We start from the raw sequence: 19,326 nt of genomic DNA, 5'->3' as shown, positions 1-19,326 counted from the left end.
CTGGCTTAAATCATTAGAGTATTTAATTAACAAGGTACCTTGTAAGGAAAATTCTTATAATGTAGGTGCCTTTAACGTTTAATTCTTATAACACATTTTGTCTCTAAAGTTGAGGGTTTCCAATTGTGCTAAGATGCAACCAGTAAGATGCCTCAGAAACTATGTGTGTTTCATGGGGTGGGAGTGAAGGGGAGGCAGCAGCAGGAGGAAGAAGAAAGACAGAAAGAGAAACTGGGAGGAGGTGAAGGAGAGAGAAAGGAAGGAAGGGAGGAGGGAGAGACAAAGGCAGAAAGACAAAAAGACAAAAACTGTGGGAAATGTGTGTGTTGGGAAGGTTGGAAAAACTCTCTGCTCCCTGAGTGCCCTACTTTAAACCAGCGATCTACTTTTCCATATCAGAGTTTCAAGTAAGAGTTCATTTGAACAGGGAGGGAAGTCAGGGATAACTGGGGGAATATTTGGGTGGGGGACACAGATATAATCACAATTAGTGGTAATGGGCATGCTGCCAGTATGGATCTGGCCATCACATCTTAGGCACCGTGGTGACAATTTGCTTTGTACTCAATGAATATTCATAACCAATAAAAAATAAAAAGAGTTCATTTGAACAAAGGACCTAAAGCTAACGGAAAATTCTATTTTATAAAACCACTGCTCTATATAATGCATTAGTAGATAGAATGTCCAGACAAATTACAGGGCTGTCTCCGTGTTAACCTCTTTTTGCAATAAGGCCTTTCCCACAAATTCCCTCTCCAAAAGCAAGGAAAAAGATGTCTAATAAGGCATTAATCATTTTAGCTCATTTTTACCTGTGATGATTTGAAGTTACAGGAGGGACAGAGTTTCCATGACCACCTTCTTTAAGTCGCTCCAATAACCTTTGGTACTTCTCTTTCTCCTCTTTTTGAACACCCTAAATAAAAGGAAGAATGTTACATAAGTACTAGCATATTAAACCTATAATTAAATAATAAACAGAGACTAAGAGGTCAAATGCAGCCCACAGATGTGTTTTACTGGCCAGCAGAGTGTTTTTAAAATTTCTTTGAATTAGTTAACAACTTTATAAATTTTTAAAAATCCAAAAATCTGTCCTCTTTTGAAAAACTGAATCAACAATCTGTAGCTTTGTTGGGCTACCCCCTTCAGAAGGTCCATTTGCTCTCCAACACTTCACTCATTATGTTATCTGCTAGATCTGGATGGCATCTGAGTTTTTGACAGAACTGGATTAAACAGAATTGGGTTGACCACAAAAAATCACAGCAGAAATTATCGACTTACATAATCAGAATATGCAGCTTCCAAAATGGAACTGGTCTCACCATAATCAGCAATGGCCTCCTATGGCCATACCCACAGACACTTTCTCAGCCCTAGTGTTACTTGATCTCTCTTCAGCATCTCACCCTGCTGACCTTGCCTTGCCTTCCTGGATAACACGTTCTTATCATTCTTCTTCTCAGTCTCCACTGCAGATTGGTTCTTCTTCGGCCTGCCTGCCTTAAATGCTGATGGTTTTGCCCATTTCTTCTCACACTACATTCTTTCCCTGAATAATCTCCATAGCTCCTCTTATTTCAATAACATCAATATGCAGAAGATTCAGAAATGTGTCTCTAACCCTGCCTTCTTCTCAAAATTCCAACCCCCTACATCCAAGAGTCTACAAGAGAGGTCTTCTTGCTCGTGTCACAGGCATTTTAAATAATGTGCAAAACTGAAGTCATCATCTTCCCCCTCATAGGGTATCTTTATCAGTGACATGTATTTATCCAATACCAAAGTCTGGGACTCAGGCTCTTCCCTCTACTTTATATCATACTTAATCAACAAATATATCCTTGATGGGACCCAAATAAGTATTTCTTTGATGAACTAAACCAAGGAAGTGGCTCAGAAAACCAAGTCTGATGAACTGAACTAGACTAAATTAAATAAGTGATTAAGAAAACCATCTAACAAAATGAAATAGCTGACAGTCCCAGGTAATGCCAGACACTGGAATTATTCTAAATTTTCCTGGAATAAGTGAAACCTCAAGAGGGAACTGAAGAAAAGACTGTCTCTTCATCATGCTAAGTGCTGTGAGGAAGAAGAAAAAAGCAGAGATGCATACCATTTACTTCCCTTAGTCACAGTTATTACAGTTTATAAAAGAAACAAGTTAGAATAATTCAGGTACCCCCCCAAATAAAGAAACTATACTCTTATCTCTTCCTAATATCATTTCTTTTTTTTTCCTAATGGTGAAAATAACTACATCTGAAAATTGACTAAATTATACATGTATAGGCTATCTCTAGAAGGATACACACAGGTATCAGTGGTTATTTGCTAAGAGTCAAACAGGGTGGTGGGGAAGAGGTATGGAAAGGACACTGGGAAACTTATAGTCACTGTATATCCTTTTGTACTTTTTAAATTTAAACCATAATACAAATACAAGGGTACTTCAAAAAGTTCATGGAAAGGGCTGGTCAGTTAGCTCAGTCAGATCCCTTACCTGTCAAAAAAACAAAACAAAACAAAACCATTTGTATTATCATTTCAACTCTATTTTTTCCATGAACTTTCTGAAGTGCCCTTGTATTGCTTATTCCTGAAAAAAAATCCATAAAATATATTTTTTAAACAAATCTGGCTAAAATGGCTTACCTCCTCCACGGTACAATGGGGACGCCTCAGACCCTTGCCACCTTCTTCAGAAATCATCTCTGTTACAGCCTGTTCCTGAGGTTTCCACGTTACGGAACTCTCTGGATTGCCTTTGCTGTGGCGACGGCCCCCTGGTCTTCTATTACGGCCTTCGGAGTTCAAAGTAAAACTAAAAGACAGAAAAGAAGAAAAAAGTATCACCAAACTGTTTAAATTGCTAAAATTCAAGCTCCGAGACCATCCTGTGATTAAGCTGTCCTACATTAAGCTTGATCCTGGCAAGAAAGACAATTATCATTTGCAAAAGTTAGATTTATCCCTAGAACACAGGGCACCCTAGCACTCCCTTATGGAATATCTGTTTCTGGTCACTAAGGCTGCTACACAAAAGCCTCTGCCTTCTTCCTCATGCCCAATTTTCCAACCCTAACTCCAGATTTAGCTCCCCTATTGCACATACCCCCTCTAATATTGCACTTTTCCTTTAGTCACTTGGCACTATTGGAATTAATTATTGGTGTGATTATTTGTTTAATGTCTGTACCCCACACTAAAGTTTAAATTCCATGAAAAGAGATTACATCCTTTCACCACTGTACCTTAGTATGGTCTAAGCCAAAAAGCACTCAATAAATACTTGCTGAATGTTAAATTAGCGAATGGTAAAGAAACTGAAGCCATGGAACCCCCACCCAGTCATTGTTGCTGTTGACAGAATTGCCTCTCCTGCCATCACCAATAAAGAGACAAACTAACATCAAGACCTTCCTGATGTGCTGCTTTAAAAACACCACTTATGTAGTATTTCTACAAAAAAATTGCATAATCTGAAACAAAACATGAATAAACATCAGACAAAATTAAAATATCAATGCCATGAAAAACAAAGAAAGGCTGAGAAGTTGTTCAGGATTAAAGTAGATCAAAGAAACAAGAAAACTAAATGCAATACACTATCCTACACTGTATCCTAAACCAGAAAAAAAAAAAAAAAAAAAAAGCTACAATGGAGAAATTTAAATAAGACCTGTAGATTACATAATAGTATTATGTCAATGTAAAGTTTTTAATTTTGGTAATCTATTTTTTTTTTTTTTTTGGCAGCTGGCCAGTACAGGGATCAAACCCTGGACCTTGGTGTTATCAGCACCATATTCTAACCAACTGGGCTAACCAGCCAGCCCCCAGTAATCTATGATTATGTAAGTGAATGTCCTCATTTTTAAGAAATAAATGCACTGAAGAACTTAGGATTAGAGGCGCATGAGTGGCAGGCCAGTTAGCTGAACTGGTTAGAGCACAGTCCTAGAGTTTTGTAGGATGAACCTTAAATTAAGTTTAACCAGTTTTCTCATGACTCAACTCAGATTATTGGTCTTTGCAAGAATATTACATTAAGCAATTGATGTCTGTCTCAGTGCAATATATCTGGAGACCATGACGTTAGTTTGTCCCACTGCTGGTGATTTAACTTTGATCCTTTGGTTAAGGTGGTGGGGTATTAGGCAGGTGTCTCTACTCTAAAGTTACTATTTTTCCCTTTGTAACTAATAAGTACTTTGTGGGGAGATATTTGGAGTTTATGTAAATATCCCCATACTTCATGGAAGTTTTCCTTACTAGTTTCAGTTCAACTGATGATTCCTGTCCATATCAATTATTACTATGATAGTTACAAAATGGGTATTTTCTAATTCTATCATTTCTTCTACATTTATTAGTTGGCATTGTACTCTAAAGATCTTTTCCCCTCCCCACACTATATATTTATTTATTTATTTATTAGCATCTGTATTACTATATTCATTTTGATGTTTCAATAGTCCCCAGTTTGGCCACTGAAAGCCCCTTTAAGTTCCCTCCTGTGTCAGGTTAGTATGTCCCCACATTTTTTGTTTGTTTGTTTTTTGGCGACTGGTTGGTACGGGGATCCAAACCCTTGACCTTGGTATTACAACACCACACTCTAACCAAGTAACCAGCCAGCCTTCCACATAGTTTTTGAGGGCTCTTTTACTTGATGGCACAAGATGTTCCAGATTCACTTTGTACTCTCCTCCTAGCCCTACAGTCAGCCATTTATGCAACTCTAGAGGGCCCTGGTTTTTAGTTAGTGCCTTATTCTTAAATATAAGTGGATGGCCAAGGATTACCAGGCATTTGAATAAAGACTCTAAGTTGAAAGATAAGACAAAAGTAAATCAAGGAGGGTGGGGCACTCAACGGAAACAGAAGAAGCAGGCAGAAGAAATTTAAAAATAATTAATAGCTTTAGAGAGAAGAAAAAATATTGCATCTTTATAATAAGAACAAGATGCTCGGAAAAAGAGAAAACCATGGGAATGGGGGTAGGACTCTTACATCTTACAAACTATGATAACAAAACAAAAAAATCAGCAAAAAAAATTTTAAAACAACAAAAGAAGAGAATACATAGGAAAATTAGATCAATCCAGAAGGTCTAATATCCAAGCATTAGAAATTCTAGAAAGACAGAATAAAGAAAAAGGAGAGAAGAAAATTATTAATAAAATAAAAACATTTTATAGAACTGATGGGTGTGTGTTCACTGTATGAAAATTCATCAAGCCATATACACTTAATGATTTCTGCACTTTTCTCTATGCATATTATATATATATTTAAAAGTCTGGAAGAAAGTAAATGATAATTTTTAAATTTTTAAATTTTTAAAAATATTTATTTATTTATTTGGGGGCAGTTGCCTGGTATAGGGATCGAACCCTGGACCTTGGTGTTATCAGCATCTCTCTCTCACCAACTGAGCAAACCGGACAGCCCCTGACAATTCTTTTTAAAAAGGTTTTCAAAATCAGAAGCTATGGGCATATAATATAGTAGAAAAAGTAACGCACCCTCAGTTCAAGTCTCTCTCTAGCTATATGATATTCACTAAGTTACTAATCTCAGAGTATTTACTTAACAAGATTACCAAATAGAACAAAAGTGAGAATGCTTAACAACAGTGAACATATAATAAATACTAAATTTCCATTTACAGAAAGGCAGAATTTAACACTTACCCAAAGGAAGGAAGGACCCTGCGTGGCTGATCACGTGTTACTGTCACTCGGATCTTTGGATAGTCACTTATTCCATTAGGAGATTTATTACCTATTTTAAAAAAGCATTTATAATTGTAAAGAAGAAAAAAAAAAAGCAAAAAAACCCCTACAAACAAAAAAACACCTGTGAACTCGTTTGCATTAGGAAAGAAAATCTGTGAGCAGTCTACATTGTAGAGCTAAATATCTTGTTTTTTCAAATTCTATTAATAGATGGCACAGGAATCCAGCACAAATTTTGTAAAAGTTAAAGGAAAGCAATAGGCCTTAGTTTGTCTTTGATCTTAGATAAGCTGTAACAGAATTCACCAGCAAACTATCCTAGTTTTGCTTTGTAGGACTGACAAGGGGCAGTGAAGAACTCAAAAATTACAAACTCTCTGTAATCTAATCAATTTGAGTAAATTGTTCTAATTAAGATTCTTCTTTCCAAGAAAACAGAAATATTTTAAAATGAAAACCAGTCATATGTTACTACATTGCACTGACGGCTTCCAACAATTTTAAGAACATTACTATAATTCAAAAGAAAATAATCAAAATTTCATCAGCCACATTCTCTGCTGGAATTTTCTACTACAGGCGCTTGGAGTCCCTGAGGACTCCAAAATGCAAAGAGTTCTGAATCTGAAAGTTTTTTCATAAACCAATTGCAGCAAAACTCTAAACTGATCTGAAACTCATTTGTTTGTAAAACCTGACTCGAACTGATGTGAAGCTAGTCTTTACCCCACCTAGCATAAACACTATTTAATTGCAGAAATATTCATGTTTGATGATAGAGTTCTATGCAGATCCCAATAGAGTTTTTCATAATACTCAATAAACACAACATATCTAAAATATGAAAAATACTGAATTCCCAATCACATCTCCAAAGGTTTCAGATAAGAGACTGTGGTCCTCTTTATGTGAGAAATCTGCCCTAAGAATACCTATGCTTCTTTGACTAGGCAACATGAACTCACAGAAATATAGTGCTGGCACCTCAGGCACATGATAAGTCTACCATCCTTCACATATGTCGATTTTAATGGCAAATAAATTTAAACACAAACATTCAAATAATATGAACAGACTATAAAATTAAATTTACATTAACTTTTTAAATGAAATAAAAGACTTCAAAGAAATATCATATTTATTCCAAGTCCTTTGGAACTAGATTCTTAGACACAGGGCTACATGTTTATTCTCCTTTGCTCTTCTTCTCTGCCACCAGAGGTTCTTTACTAAAAATCTTTGACAAGTGCAAGTCTAAGATTTTTATCTATTCCTTACCTTCTTCCAGTTTTGACTTTTGAACCCACAACTTCTCTGAAGCTCATTTTCCTTATCTTCCTCCCTTTCCTCTCAAACTTTACAAGCCTGCCTGTGTGGCAGACATCACAACCATTTCTCAGGATTCTGGCTTGTTCCTACTTGTTCTTACCATAGCATTTTGTATAGTATATACAATGATTACATTTCAATTTTAGGATCTAAGGATAATATAGAAATCCCTAATCCATAAAACTGTTGAGTACTGGGAACCTAAGATTGCTGCTCAACCAGATGATGAACTCCTGAAGGGCAGGGTCACAGTTTTATTATTTTGTTATTCCTGATGCAAATAGAAAACACAACAGTATATCAAAGACAATTCTGAAGAAAACTATTTGCTTTTTAGAATGGTAGATAAAGTATGCCTTTGTTCTCATCCCAATCCAAATCAGTGTTTTCCTTTCATAGTCTCAAAACTTAGAGAAAAATGGGCAGAAGGAGGTAGGGGGAAGCAAAAATATTTTTGACAACCTCACCCAGTTTCAGCATGTTGTTCCAGGATCCAGAACCTGTCAGTTCACGAGATGAAGAGTTTGAAAGTACCTTAAAATCAAACAGAATCACTTCTGTAGCATCTAAATTTTGCAATTTAAATGTTTTCTAATAGAAAAGATCACTCTATTGGTGATTAGTTTCTTAGCAAGCTCACAGAAGAGATACCATCAATAAGACCAAAGGTTTAATTTGTCAAGACTCTCAAAATGATGTAAAAACATAACAATTCTAGGTTCTTCACATATACTCAAATAAGAAAAACAGATGCAATACTAGACTTTTTTTTTTTTAAAGATGACCAGTAAGGGGATCTTAACCCTTGACTTGGTGTTGTCAGCACCACACTCTCCCAAGTGAGCGAACCGGCCATCCCTATATAGGGATCCGAATCTACGGCCTTGGTGTAATCAGCACCATGCTCTCCTAAGTGAGCCACGAGCTGGCCCTATAAATACTTTTTAAATGTTTAATATTTTAATCTTTAATTTCTTGAACTTTATATCACAACTAATAAAGACAAGAACATTTCTGTAAAGAAGTTATTCTATACATTAAGCCCAAAAGAGAACATTTCTAAAATTAAACTTTAATGATTAAGAATAAAGGATCAGAAAGCCCCAATGGAAGGAACCCCATCCCCACTGACCTCTCCTGAAGGGGCCACATTCCGTGTTCCATTACAAGCAGAAGTTACCATGAGCTTTGTGGTCAGCTGGAATGGGAATCCAAATAAGCTGGCAACATTGTAGAGACTGTTTTTCACTTGGTGAAAAAAGCAATCTAGAAAGTGTTAACAAACTATAAATACAGAGTAATAAACTTCCAGAAAAAAAAAAAATTACATCTTGGAAAGAACCTTTCTCAATTTCTATTAAAAGTCCTATTTTCAACCATTGAAATAAAAAAGTATCCATAAAAACATTTTTTTCTAACTGAATAACTGGAATTCCAGTATTGTGATTTTTTTTTTTAAATAAAATATCTGGACACCATAAAAACATATAAGCATCACGTTAGCAAATCATATACCGATTCACAAAAATAAGTCCTGAAATGGCAGCTTTTAAGCAATGAGCTCTCCAGAATATATGAAATAAACTTTTACCAAAGAAATGAAGGCGTAATTGAACAAGGAGCATGTAGCCGTTAGGTATGGCAGAATCCTATGGGAAGCATTGTCATTTACCCATTGGTTTGTCCTCACTTCCCAAACAGGTAACAATACAGTTGTCCTAAACAACTGTTTACTAAGCCCCTATTACAATTTAGCAAGGTGAAGTACAAAATAGGAGGTTCTTAAACATCTGTGATAAAATAAGGTTATCCCTCTGCTGGAGTAGATGTGTTGGAAGATCTCAGACTCACCCCTTCCTGCCACCAAAAATATAGATTACAAAACAAATAAGTAAATAAATAAGAGCGAGGGGTAGATTTCAGTGCTTTCCTCACTTCCTCCTTTAATCACACTACCTCTTTCTCACTTCCTACACATCCAATGTAAGTTTTCTACAATTTCCTTTCTATTTCCTAACTAAGGTTATTCTAAAGCACTAGTTTGAAAAAAAGAGACCATCACCTTAGCCACATTCTGCTTTAGAGAAAATTGCCTGAAATGGTGGGTTTTAAGCAACAAGTGCTCCAGAACATATAAAATATTTTTTAAAATACTTGCCAGAAAGATAGTGAAATACTCAAAAGGGAGATGTGATGGCCAGGTAAAGCAGGATCCAATCTGAAGTAATTTGCTACTAGATAATAGTTAAATGTACTAAAGATTGCAAATGAGTTGCTTCTCAATTTAGGAATTACAAACTAGAGGGTTACCCCTCTAGAAATGTGGAGGGATAGCACTTACAATCTGCTGTGCTTTGTAAGTAGGAGAAAAAGAGCTTTAGGAATTTATGCTTACCTCACAGGCTAACATCCAGACCCCAGAGGACAAGAGGTACTCTTGATAACATAGTAAATAGTGGCCACTAAAAAGTATTAGAATATTTTATTTTATTTTTCTACAAATTTTGTCAAAATCTGGGTATGCCCTGAGGTTATATCAAAAGATCACACTGATTTTTTAAAACAGGAAAAAAAGGCAGGTCTGCCTCATCTGTAAAATAGGGATAGACTAAGTAGATCTCTTAAAATCCCTTTTACTTATAAGATCGAGAGTCTACAATCCTCAGGTTCTCTTTCTTTTACCCTTACTTTTTTTCTCTTGAAAGCAACCAATAGAATTTAATTGTCCAGTATAGCAGTAGCCAGATATGGTTAGCTAAGTTTAAATTCTATTAAAATTAAAAATTAATTTCCTCAGTCAAACTAGCCACATTTCAAGTCCTCAACAGCCATCACTGCAGGAAGTTCTTTTGGACAGCACTCTACAGACCTTTCCAAACTCTAAAAAAAGTATTATCTCTGCTACCCACTGCTTCCCCCCTTGGCTTTGATTCCCTTCTATAGTTTGCCATTCAGAAAGTCATAATACATATGTAATGGAAATGATGAAGTGGGTGATGCTAACATAGAAACCAGTAAAATAGATGATTACCATAAATAATTATTTCAGGAACCTTCTGTAACATGCCACCATCAAAGTTTTTTGCCACATCCAGTACAAGCTAATAAAGTTATTTACTTATATTTTTGTTTAAAATTGACTTACTTTTTTTGCTAACATAAGTGTATTTTAAAAACTGTTTTCAATTCTATATTACTATGAATGTAAAACCAACATCATTTGCCTTATAAAGAAATGAAAACCCAGTAATGTTAAGTTCTAGCTGGGCCTGCTAAAAAATGGGAGATTAGCATGTATAAGACAAGTATTGAAGACTTACTAGCACTAAACGAAGATTTCCTGTTTGAAATAATCAGAAAATTAAAAATAACTGAAAAGGATACAACTTTCTTAGTATATTATGTAATTCAAATGTTACACAATCCTTTACCTGTGTATCCTCTAAAATCATTTCTTGAGTTGGTATCTATCCTGTGCTTTAGACATACTGTTCTAATGAATTTAGTATAACTTCCTGTCATTCAGAAATTCCCTATAATATGTATGACCTAACTCTCTTCAGCCAATTTTTTCCCTGACCTTTATTCACTATTTTCTGAATTTGCACAACTTTCCCATACTGTTCCCTCTGCCTACAATGCTTTTCCTTCCTATAGCTTTCTTTTAATATCCTATCCATCCTTTAAGACCCATCTTACATCCTAACACCTTCGTCAAACATTTACTGAGACTCTCAATCAGCTGAAAATTGTATAGGACTTTGTTACTACCTTTATTTCATTTATTATATCCTCACTGACATTAGTATTGTTTACGTATTTGTTTTATACCTCCTACCATATAATCATGTAAGGTCCTTAAAAATAGAGACTCTGTCTTACTAATTTTCATATTTCCTATAGAACATAATACATTGCTTAACATTAAGACATGCTCAGTAAGCTCATTGGATTCAAATGATACATTAATATAGACATGTCCACAGTCAACTAACATTTCTGAAGGTAAACCCAAATTCAAGTCATATTTGAGAAAAAAGAATATATTATTATAGTAGTCTTCTATGTCTTTTCCCTTTAATCTAGTTTTATTGTCTTCTAATCCTTCAGATACATGGAAGTAAAAGATCTGTCAGTCATCTGAACTAGATCACTCAGTTTGAAATAGTTTTTACAACGTTTCCTCCTCAAAAATAAAAAAGATTTATAGAAGGATTTAGAATTTTAAAATTCACATTCAACAGGTTTATTTATCTGAAAAGATAAACAAATCTCTGGTAACAGTGGTACTTCTAGAAAAGATAACTGAATAGGAAAGGGACAGGAAAGAGACTTCACGCGTGCACTTTTTACCTTTTGAATTTTGTTCCATGCTTATAGTTTTCCTATTAAGAAACTAATTTTAAAAATTTATATTCAGTACCTAATCTTGGTCTTTTGGCTGGTATTTCATCAGTGTCCACTGCAGAAAACAGAGTGCTGAAAAGAGAGAAAGAAGAAAAACCACATATACGTATTTTATATGTATTATAGATAAATTTACTATGCATACACATGCCTCTTCCTTCCACTTTGTCATAAAGTGAAATCCAATTGATGCTTTAAAAGAGAATGCTATTCTACAGAACGCCTTTAGCATTTGAGGACTTAACATTATAATGCTTTCAACTATGCATTTGAGAGATCCAAAACTCCCTACCATATATTAATCTGTAATCTGGCTAAAGTACAAATGTGAAACTAGCCAGAAGTAACTTAACTAGTAAATGAACCTAGATAAGAGCCTAGAACTAGTTAGTATTCCCTTTTTCTCTCCAGAAATAATTTTAAAACAACAAATAACCAATTTTCTTTTGAAAGATGGTCCCCCCCAAAAGCCATCTTTTACTTCAACATACACAACCTTACAAGATAGTTCTTGGCCAGAAAAAAAGTTATGTTAAATGGCATTTTTATAATTGACACTATATTACAGCGGTAATAAAGAATTTGGGAATTCAGGAAAGTTTATGGACCCATATGTCAAGAATGTTAAAGGTTCATGCAATATTACTGTTCTCTTTCTGAATCCTTATGATTAATTATGTTTACCAAAAAAATGAATAGAATGAGATCCCAGGAAGATACAATTCCGCTCATAACTTTAAACATACCAACAAGACCTCCTGGCTTCACTTTGACTGAAGAGAGAAGACTTGTTTTAGACTTAAGATGTGAGCACCTAAAGTGTAGTAAAAAGGGTTTTGATCTCTATTGTTCCGTTGCTACCAGGGATTCACATCAAAAAGAGAGGACAAAGCTATAAGTGGCAAATGAAGGCTCAGGAAAAAGAGAGAGAGAGAGAGAGAGAAAGGTTAGGGGAGAGGGACTTAATATTCCCTTAGTGAATAAATATGTGCCAAATGTTTACCAGTCACTAGACTCTGCACAAGGCCCTCCAGGTAGTATAAACAAATACTACCTTTATATATGTTAAGCATCAGTTTGAGCAGTTTACATGTTCTCAAATGATCCTCACATCAACCCTACAGAAAAGTAGGAAGGAAGAGTAAGTTGAAACTATGACTTTGGAACACATTTACAATTTAGCCAACAACCAATTTCATCAATGATCTGAATTCTCAGACTCATGTATTAATTATCTTGTTCTCTGAAGCTCCCAGAAGCCAACCTTTTTTTCCCACATTCCCTGATACTGAGGCTTAATGAAAAAAAAATGAAATGAACACTTGATCACCAAAAGTTGAGAGGTGCATAGAATCTGTACAGAACTTTATTTTCTAGATTAAGCCTTAGGCCAAGGGTAGATACTATGAAATGGGACAAGACAAGGAGAACAGCTTTTAGTTTCTCCCAAATCTTAACTGAATTTTAGAGTATAGACTAGTGATTCTTTTTAAAGGAGTGAGGTACCTGATCTTTTTTTCTCATAGCCTAATTCTAAAGCACAGAACCACTCCCCCCCTTCTGGCTCCAAACGCACACACTGTTTGACAGCTGTTTCAGAAAAGACAGCTGCTGTTTCTTGGTGCTAAGAGAACAGTACTTGCAGTCAAAACGGCTTTGGGAAAACTGTGAATCTTCTTTCCCTTAACTGCACTTATTGTCCGCAGATGACACTTGGCAACATGCTTTGTAAACAGTGAGCCACAACAAAGACAGTATTCCTTCAATTTTTAGTTTTCAGCCTAAGAGCAGCAAAATATGACAAAGCCCCATTCGTTGTCAGCAACCACGTTCGACTCTGACAAAACATCAAAGATCCTACCATCACCGGCCCCTCCAAAGACAACTAGCTCCTTCCTTCATGAGGAGCCGCGTCCCCACACCGTGGCGGGAGCGACTACGTCACCAGGATGCCCGCGACTCCACAGCTCTCCGGCCTCAACCCAGAGAGACCCGTTTCAATTGAGCAGGGCCTGCCTGGCGGGATCAACGGTGTCCCGGCCGAGGAGCCCGGGTGGAGGAGGGGAGAACAGCCAGGCCGGCGTTCAGCCCCCTGAACGCCTCACCTGTTCGAGTGCCGCCTCTTCAGGAGGCCCCGGGCAGGGGGCACGGACCGGTCGCAGAAACGGAAAATGGTGCCGAGAACCCTAACCAGCCATCTGTACATAACAGGTCCGAGCAGCAGCGGCGGCCGACACACCCCGAGACGCAGACCCCAGAGCTGTCGCCGCCGCTGCCGCCTTCGCCACCACCGCCAAGGCTCAGTCACTGACTTGTGACGTGATCCAAGGGCCCACAGATACAACGTCCCCAGGGCTACGGGAGGCCCCCGCCCCCCACCGCTCCTGATGTCACCTCCTTCCACCCGACCGGAAAGCTTCATCCTCAATCTGCGCACGCGCAACCAGGAACCGTCCCTACTCACTAGCCTAGCAACAAGAATGAACGCGGGGCGATCCCGGCCCAATCGCTGACGAGATCGGAAGGACTGTGGGCGGGGTTTCCTCCTTGGCGGAGCCAGTCCTGAGTTAGCTTGTAAGGACAAGGCCCACAGGCCGCACGTGAGGATGCTCCACCCGGAAGAGAGCGCGCCACCACGTGCCTGAGGCCGGGAGCACAGCTCGTGCTTAGTAAATGTTGAGTGCACGCGACAAAGATAGGCCAGGTTAATTAACAAATGTTGCCGTTTTTAGCACCATTTATTTTGCATATACTTTATGTCTCGTACTTTAATCGCCTTGTCACCTTCATGTTTCCCAGCAGTCGCATGCAGCAGGGAGTCTTAGGCCCATTTTTATAAATCAAGGAAATCGAGGCATATAGCGATTAAGTAATCAGCCTAACATCACAAAGCTAGCTGGTGACATAGTTGGAATCTGAACCGGGCTTTGAGTACCAGCGCCAGTCCTTCGCTCTTGAGGTCAGTCTAGTGGGAGAGACATGTACATAGATAATTACAATACTGGATAATTGGCTGCCGTGATAAAGGTGTGTGCAAAGTGCAGTGGGAGCCAGAGAAAGGAAAACTACACACTGGGGGTGGGAAGGGAAGGGCAAAACTCAAGGAAGGCTTCACAGAAACTGAAGAATGAATAGATACCTGCGGCCTGCTAATACACGTGTCTCCTCTCCTGGGCTAGCAGGGACTGATTCTCATTATCCTCCCTCTATAATATAGAAGTCACACTTCCAATTAATTATCAACTACAGAATTAGCCCTCCCTATATCGTGATAGAAAATCCAGTCCCCTCCCCCAGATAATCCTGGGAATCCTCAAAGGTTTTAGGGGCTGGCTCAGTTGGTTAGAGCTCAGTTGGTTAAGAGCTTGGTGTTATGACCATCAAAGTCAAGGGTTTGGATTCCCATAGCAGCCAACTGCCAAAAAAAAAAAAACCTAAGGAAAAAAAAAAGGTTTTCATTCCCCATAAATCCATCCCTGATTGCACTTGTTCTTTACCTGTGACTCAGTTAAAACCAGAATTCCAGACTTGTTTGAACTTCAACCCATGCACTCCCCAGTACAGCCTCCTACTTTCTTCAATAAAAAATATTCCAGAATTCTGCTGCAAGCCAACCACCCGCTAGGGCTCCAACCACCAGACACTCACCTGGAGCTACCACCACTCTGGCCTGAGATAAGGGGACAGATCCTAAAGGGTGGAAGCAAATTCTAAGTGTAGATACAGTCTCCTCCCTAATTCCCCAAAGCATAACTAATACAAGGCTGTTGCTGAAAGTGTGGAATAACGGAAGAATTACAAAGCCAAGAAGAAGTTGGAAGTGACTATTAGACATGTAGCATCTATACTAGCTCCTTGCCCATTGTCTCCCAAAGGGACTCCCCTCCCCAATGCCATCTCTCCACTCTTCTCAACATCTTTGACAAGCTATCCACAGAGGGGAATTTCCTCTCCACTTCTATACCAACCTATTTCAGGCTGGACTTCCAGCAAACTTAATTAGAGTCCAAACTCTTACTGAAAGAAAACAACTGTTGGCATTCTTATGCAGCAGTTCAGTTAGGTCTTAACTGTCCATTCCACTTTGAGAGTTGCTCTTTGCTTTTGCCAAACCAAGAAGCCCCTTCAAGTACTGGGAGGAAATTCTCTAAAACAAAAGAGCAGTCTTCATACAACCATAAATCATAAAGCTGCAAGCTGCTTTTGAACAGCAACTAATCCCAGGTCTGGCCAACCAAGAGTTAAGAAATATTGGGGTCCAGTCTCACAGCACTCCAGTGCAGCAACACAGCACATTTTTTTTTCTTTTCCTGCATCATTAATGCACCTGCACAAACTCAATACTGAAACATCGGTCATCCACCATGAAATGTGGGAAGGCCTTGGAATTACAGACTTCAGTTAGAATCCAAGGGCCTCACCAGCAAACAACTTGTGAAATGAGTGTGGCAACCCCCAGGCCCCTGCCCCCACACACTCCTTCCAAGTCCTCTTAGCTACCCTCTGGAACAAAGAAAAGAAGTAAACTCATCCTTACGGTCACTCCCACCTGGGACTTGTCTGCCAGTTGGTGGTGCCTTCGCAGTCCAGTGGTCCACAGTTGGGGCATGGGCCAAAGAACGGGATTATCCTAACCTCAACCCCACCTGCCACAGCCATTCCAGAACCCAGGAGTTCTTCACCAGAGGGTCAGGGAAGAATCCCAAGACCAGATGCAGTAACAAGGGCACTGAGATTTCTGCCCTTGGCTTGGATAACTTGAAACCTTGTACCGCAGGAGGGGAAGGACCTCATTGCTTTAGCTTTTGCAGGTTATCCCAAACAGATACTCCAGTTTTCCCAGTCCCTCTCCTGCTGAGATCCTCTTTCAAGCATTTCCAGGACCCCACCCCCACCTTCCTCAAAACCTACCTACCCTCTGCAGAACAATGAAAACCCAGCCTTCAACTCTATTCTTTAGTCTTACAAATTTTCCCAGTGCTCAGCACAGCTAAGTGCTTAATGTTTCTCCTCCTTCTTGTAAGTCCTTTCACTTGCTGTTCTGCATCCTGCATTTTGCAGGTCTACTCCTTCCCCTCTCCAAACCTATCAGAACTGTCATTTCAGGCCTTATCTTTCTCACATCATTGCTATAGCCACTTCCGCTTCTCCCCTTTCCTTCTTCTATGCTGTTTTCGGGTGATCTCTCTTTTGTTGTCTTTTGTTTTGTTTGCCTTTTGTTGTTGTTAAGGAGGATAAATTTACATTGTTATTCTTATTCATTAAGAAAGGTAAATTTATAAATTAAGTTTCTGTCTTTTTGCATTACTGAATCACTAAAAATGATTAGACTGATTTTCACCAAACTAGAGAGGTTGGTTTGGGGTGGTCTGACTTAAAATACAGGCCATACGACAACCCAAACTTTGATGGCCTTTGGGAGAGCCTCAAAAAGAGAGAGAGCCATCTCTAGCAGCAGCTGAAACTGAGGAGCAGCCAGAGGAGCTCTATTACCAGCGGCAGATCCAGGTGCTTGATCCATGAAAGATTCTTCATGAAATGAAATGAAAATGAAAGGAAGAGAGAGACATGAAAGGAAGAGAAATGGAACACGATAGGGCTTTATTACCAATCGAAGGTTCGCGCCAAAGTGCACAGACATGTCCACCAGAGAGAAACATACACGCCTCCGACCTTCTCCATCCTCTTTGCCCCACGTGCAAACTCCTAATGGCTGACCTCTGCCACTCCTGTCCTGCCTAGTGCGCAGGCTCTGACCCATCCAGTCTGAATATTTATGAGCTGCTTCCTTGGGGTGTGTCCCTACTCTGTTCTGCCTCAGCTCTATGCCATAAAAAACAATTCTTAAACCAGAAAAGCAGCATGCAGATGTTTTTCTTTCTTGTTTTGTAATAAACTACCAAAAAAGTTTTTTATTCACATGATAATGTTAATAAGTTAACATATAGCTATATCATCTTTTATATTTATTATATATTATAATGTATATTATGAATTATCTATTATTTTATTCATTATATTATTGTATAATAATATATTAACTTATGAATAAGTTGACAGGAAAAAAGCCAGGTTTCCACTACCTTAAAGATAAAATTCACTGTCCTAAGCATGGCATACAAAGTTCTTCACAGCCTGTCTTCCAATTACTTTATTATTTCCCTATTCATACACACCAAACTCTCAAGCCACACTTTTTTCATACCTGCAGGTCTGTTCTCTCTACCTGGAATACCCTTCCCCCACCTTTTTCACATCACAAACTCCTACCTAGTCTTTAAAAACCAGATCAAAGAATACCTTCTCTCTGAAGATTTTCCGATGCCTCCTCCCTCTGGGATTCCCAACATCTAGTTGCTTCTCTCTCTGTTCTCCTGTAAAATTATATCCGTGTGTCTATATTAGTAGTATTGTTATCATTAATGTGTTCATCTCCTTGAGGGAAGGAGCCATGTCCTATTTTATCCTTCTTATTTATTTTAATGGGAGCTCACGAAATGTTTGATAAATGGAGGAATAGATTGGTTAGAGTTTGGTGGTGATAACACGAAGGTCCAGGGTTCGATCCCTATACTGGCAGCCACCAAAAAAAGAGAAAGAAACAAACAAATATATGCATTTGGGGCAAGTTACCCTAATCTACTTGTAAGATATGAATTGAGGAAACAGACTTTTCTTTCCAAACTTGGACTGCAAGTGAGACATGGCAGGGTCACTGATGCAGATGGGAAGACAAAAGAGTATTATTGTAGTGAGTCATATATCAGTGTGGAGCCCTACATCAGGGTGGGTGGGGACATAGGTCACCTTTCCTGGCTGTTGAAACCAATGAGAGTTATAAAACCACCTCCCCTCAGTTCCATTACACCTCCATACCTGTTTTTCCTGTCCACGCATTTGGAAGCTTCCCTGCCCATTTTACTCTGCTCTCTGTAGCAAGTGATTTCTAGGTTAAAAAAAATTTTTTTAAACAAGTACATAATACTTTGTTGGAAATGAGGAAAACTGTGACATTCTTGAGTTGTGATCATTTGTTTTATTTATTTATTTATTTTTAAAGATGACCGATAGGGGGATCTTAACCCCTGAGTTGGTGTTGTCAGCACCACACTCTCCCAAGTGAGCCACGGGCTGGCCCCATTGAGTTGTGATCATTTATCAGGGTCACAGGGTTGAGAAAATCTTGGTTAGCTGATGGGAAATGAAGAAATGGTTTTCCCCAGAACACCTTTGAATAAATGTTTTCAAATGGTTATTAAGAGTTGACCTACTTTTTTGAATTAAAAAAAACTACTTATTTTTAGATAATTATTGATTCACATGAATTTGCAAAAATAGTACAGGGCAGTCCCACGTACCTTCATCTGGTTTACCCCAGTTGTAACATCTTACATAACTATAGCGTACTTATTCAAACCAGAAAATTCACATTGGTACAATCCACAGACCTCATTTAGATTTTCTCAGTTTTACATTTCCGTGTGTCTATGTATCGTTGTATGCAATCTTCCCACACGTATGGATTGTCATAGCCACCACCACAGTTAAGATACAGAACTTTTCCATCACTAAAAGATTCCTTTACAGTCAAACCCATTCTCCTCTCTTCCCTCCCTCTCCTCTCGCTCCATCCTTGGGAACGTTTTATGTTTTCTTATATTTGATATTTCTCACTAGCCCAAAAAAGAAGGGACAGGTTCTCCCATTGATTCTTGTGCTGTTTTGAATGCTGGCAGTAGAAAGGAGCACACAGCTAGAAAGTTAGGGGACCTTCTGTGCCACCAGCTGGAAAGTCATTAATAGTGACACAAAGAGACCTCCCAACGGAAATGATTCT

The 19,326-nt window shown here is 38.4% G+C and overlaps 1 protein-coding gene across 4 annotated transcripts in view; it reads right to left on the bottom strand.

The window, feature by feature from the left end:
* The window catches only part of SENP2 (SUMO specific peptidase 2), a 29,007-nt gene extending 15,158 nt beyond the window's left edge, over positions 1-13,849 (bottom strand). For 3 of the 4 annotated variants that reach the window (XM_063097954.1, XM_063097959.1, XM_063097966.1), the window contains exons 1-7: positions 13,595-13,849; positions 11,506-11,561; positions 8,215-8,348; positions 7,550-7,616; positions 5,709-5,799; positions 2,665-2,833; positions 816-919 (exon numbers count right to left, since the gene is read on the bottom strand). In XM_063097954.1, the coding sequence (XP_062954024.1) occupies positions 816-919; positions 2,665-2,833; positions 5,709-5,799; positions 7,550-7,616; positions 8,215-8,348; positions 11,506-11,561; positions 13,595-13,695 (722 nt within the window). In that variant the 5' untranslated portion in view covers positions 13,696-13,849. Of the gene's footprint in view, positions 1-815; positions 920-2,664; positions 2,834-5,708; positions 5,800-7,549; positions 7,617-8,214; positions 8,349-11,435; positions 11,562-13,594 lie in introns of those variants that run through there. The other variant, XM_063097975.1, reaches the window with a different exon arrangement.
* Positions 13,850-19,326: the final 5,477 nt, after the last annotated feature.

The sequence above is a fragment of the Cynocephalus volans genome, chromosome 1 (genome assembly GCF_027409185.1).
Source record: "Cynocephalus volans isolate mCynVol1 chromosome 1, mCynVol1.pri, whole genome shotgun sequence".
NCBI classification, from domain to species: domain Eukaryota; kingdom Metazoa; phylum Chordata; class Mammalia; order Dermoptera; family Cynocephalidae; genus Cynocephalus; species Cynocephalus volans.
The sequence above is the reverse complement of the archived record's forward strand: the minus strand, read 5'-3'. Positions and strand labels throughout refer to the sequence as shown.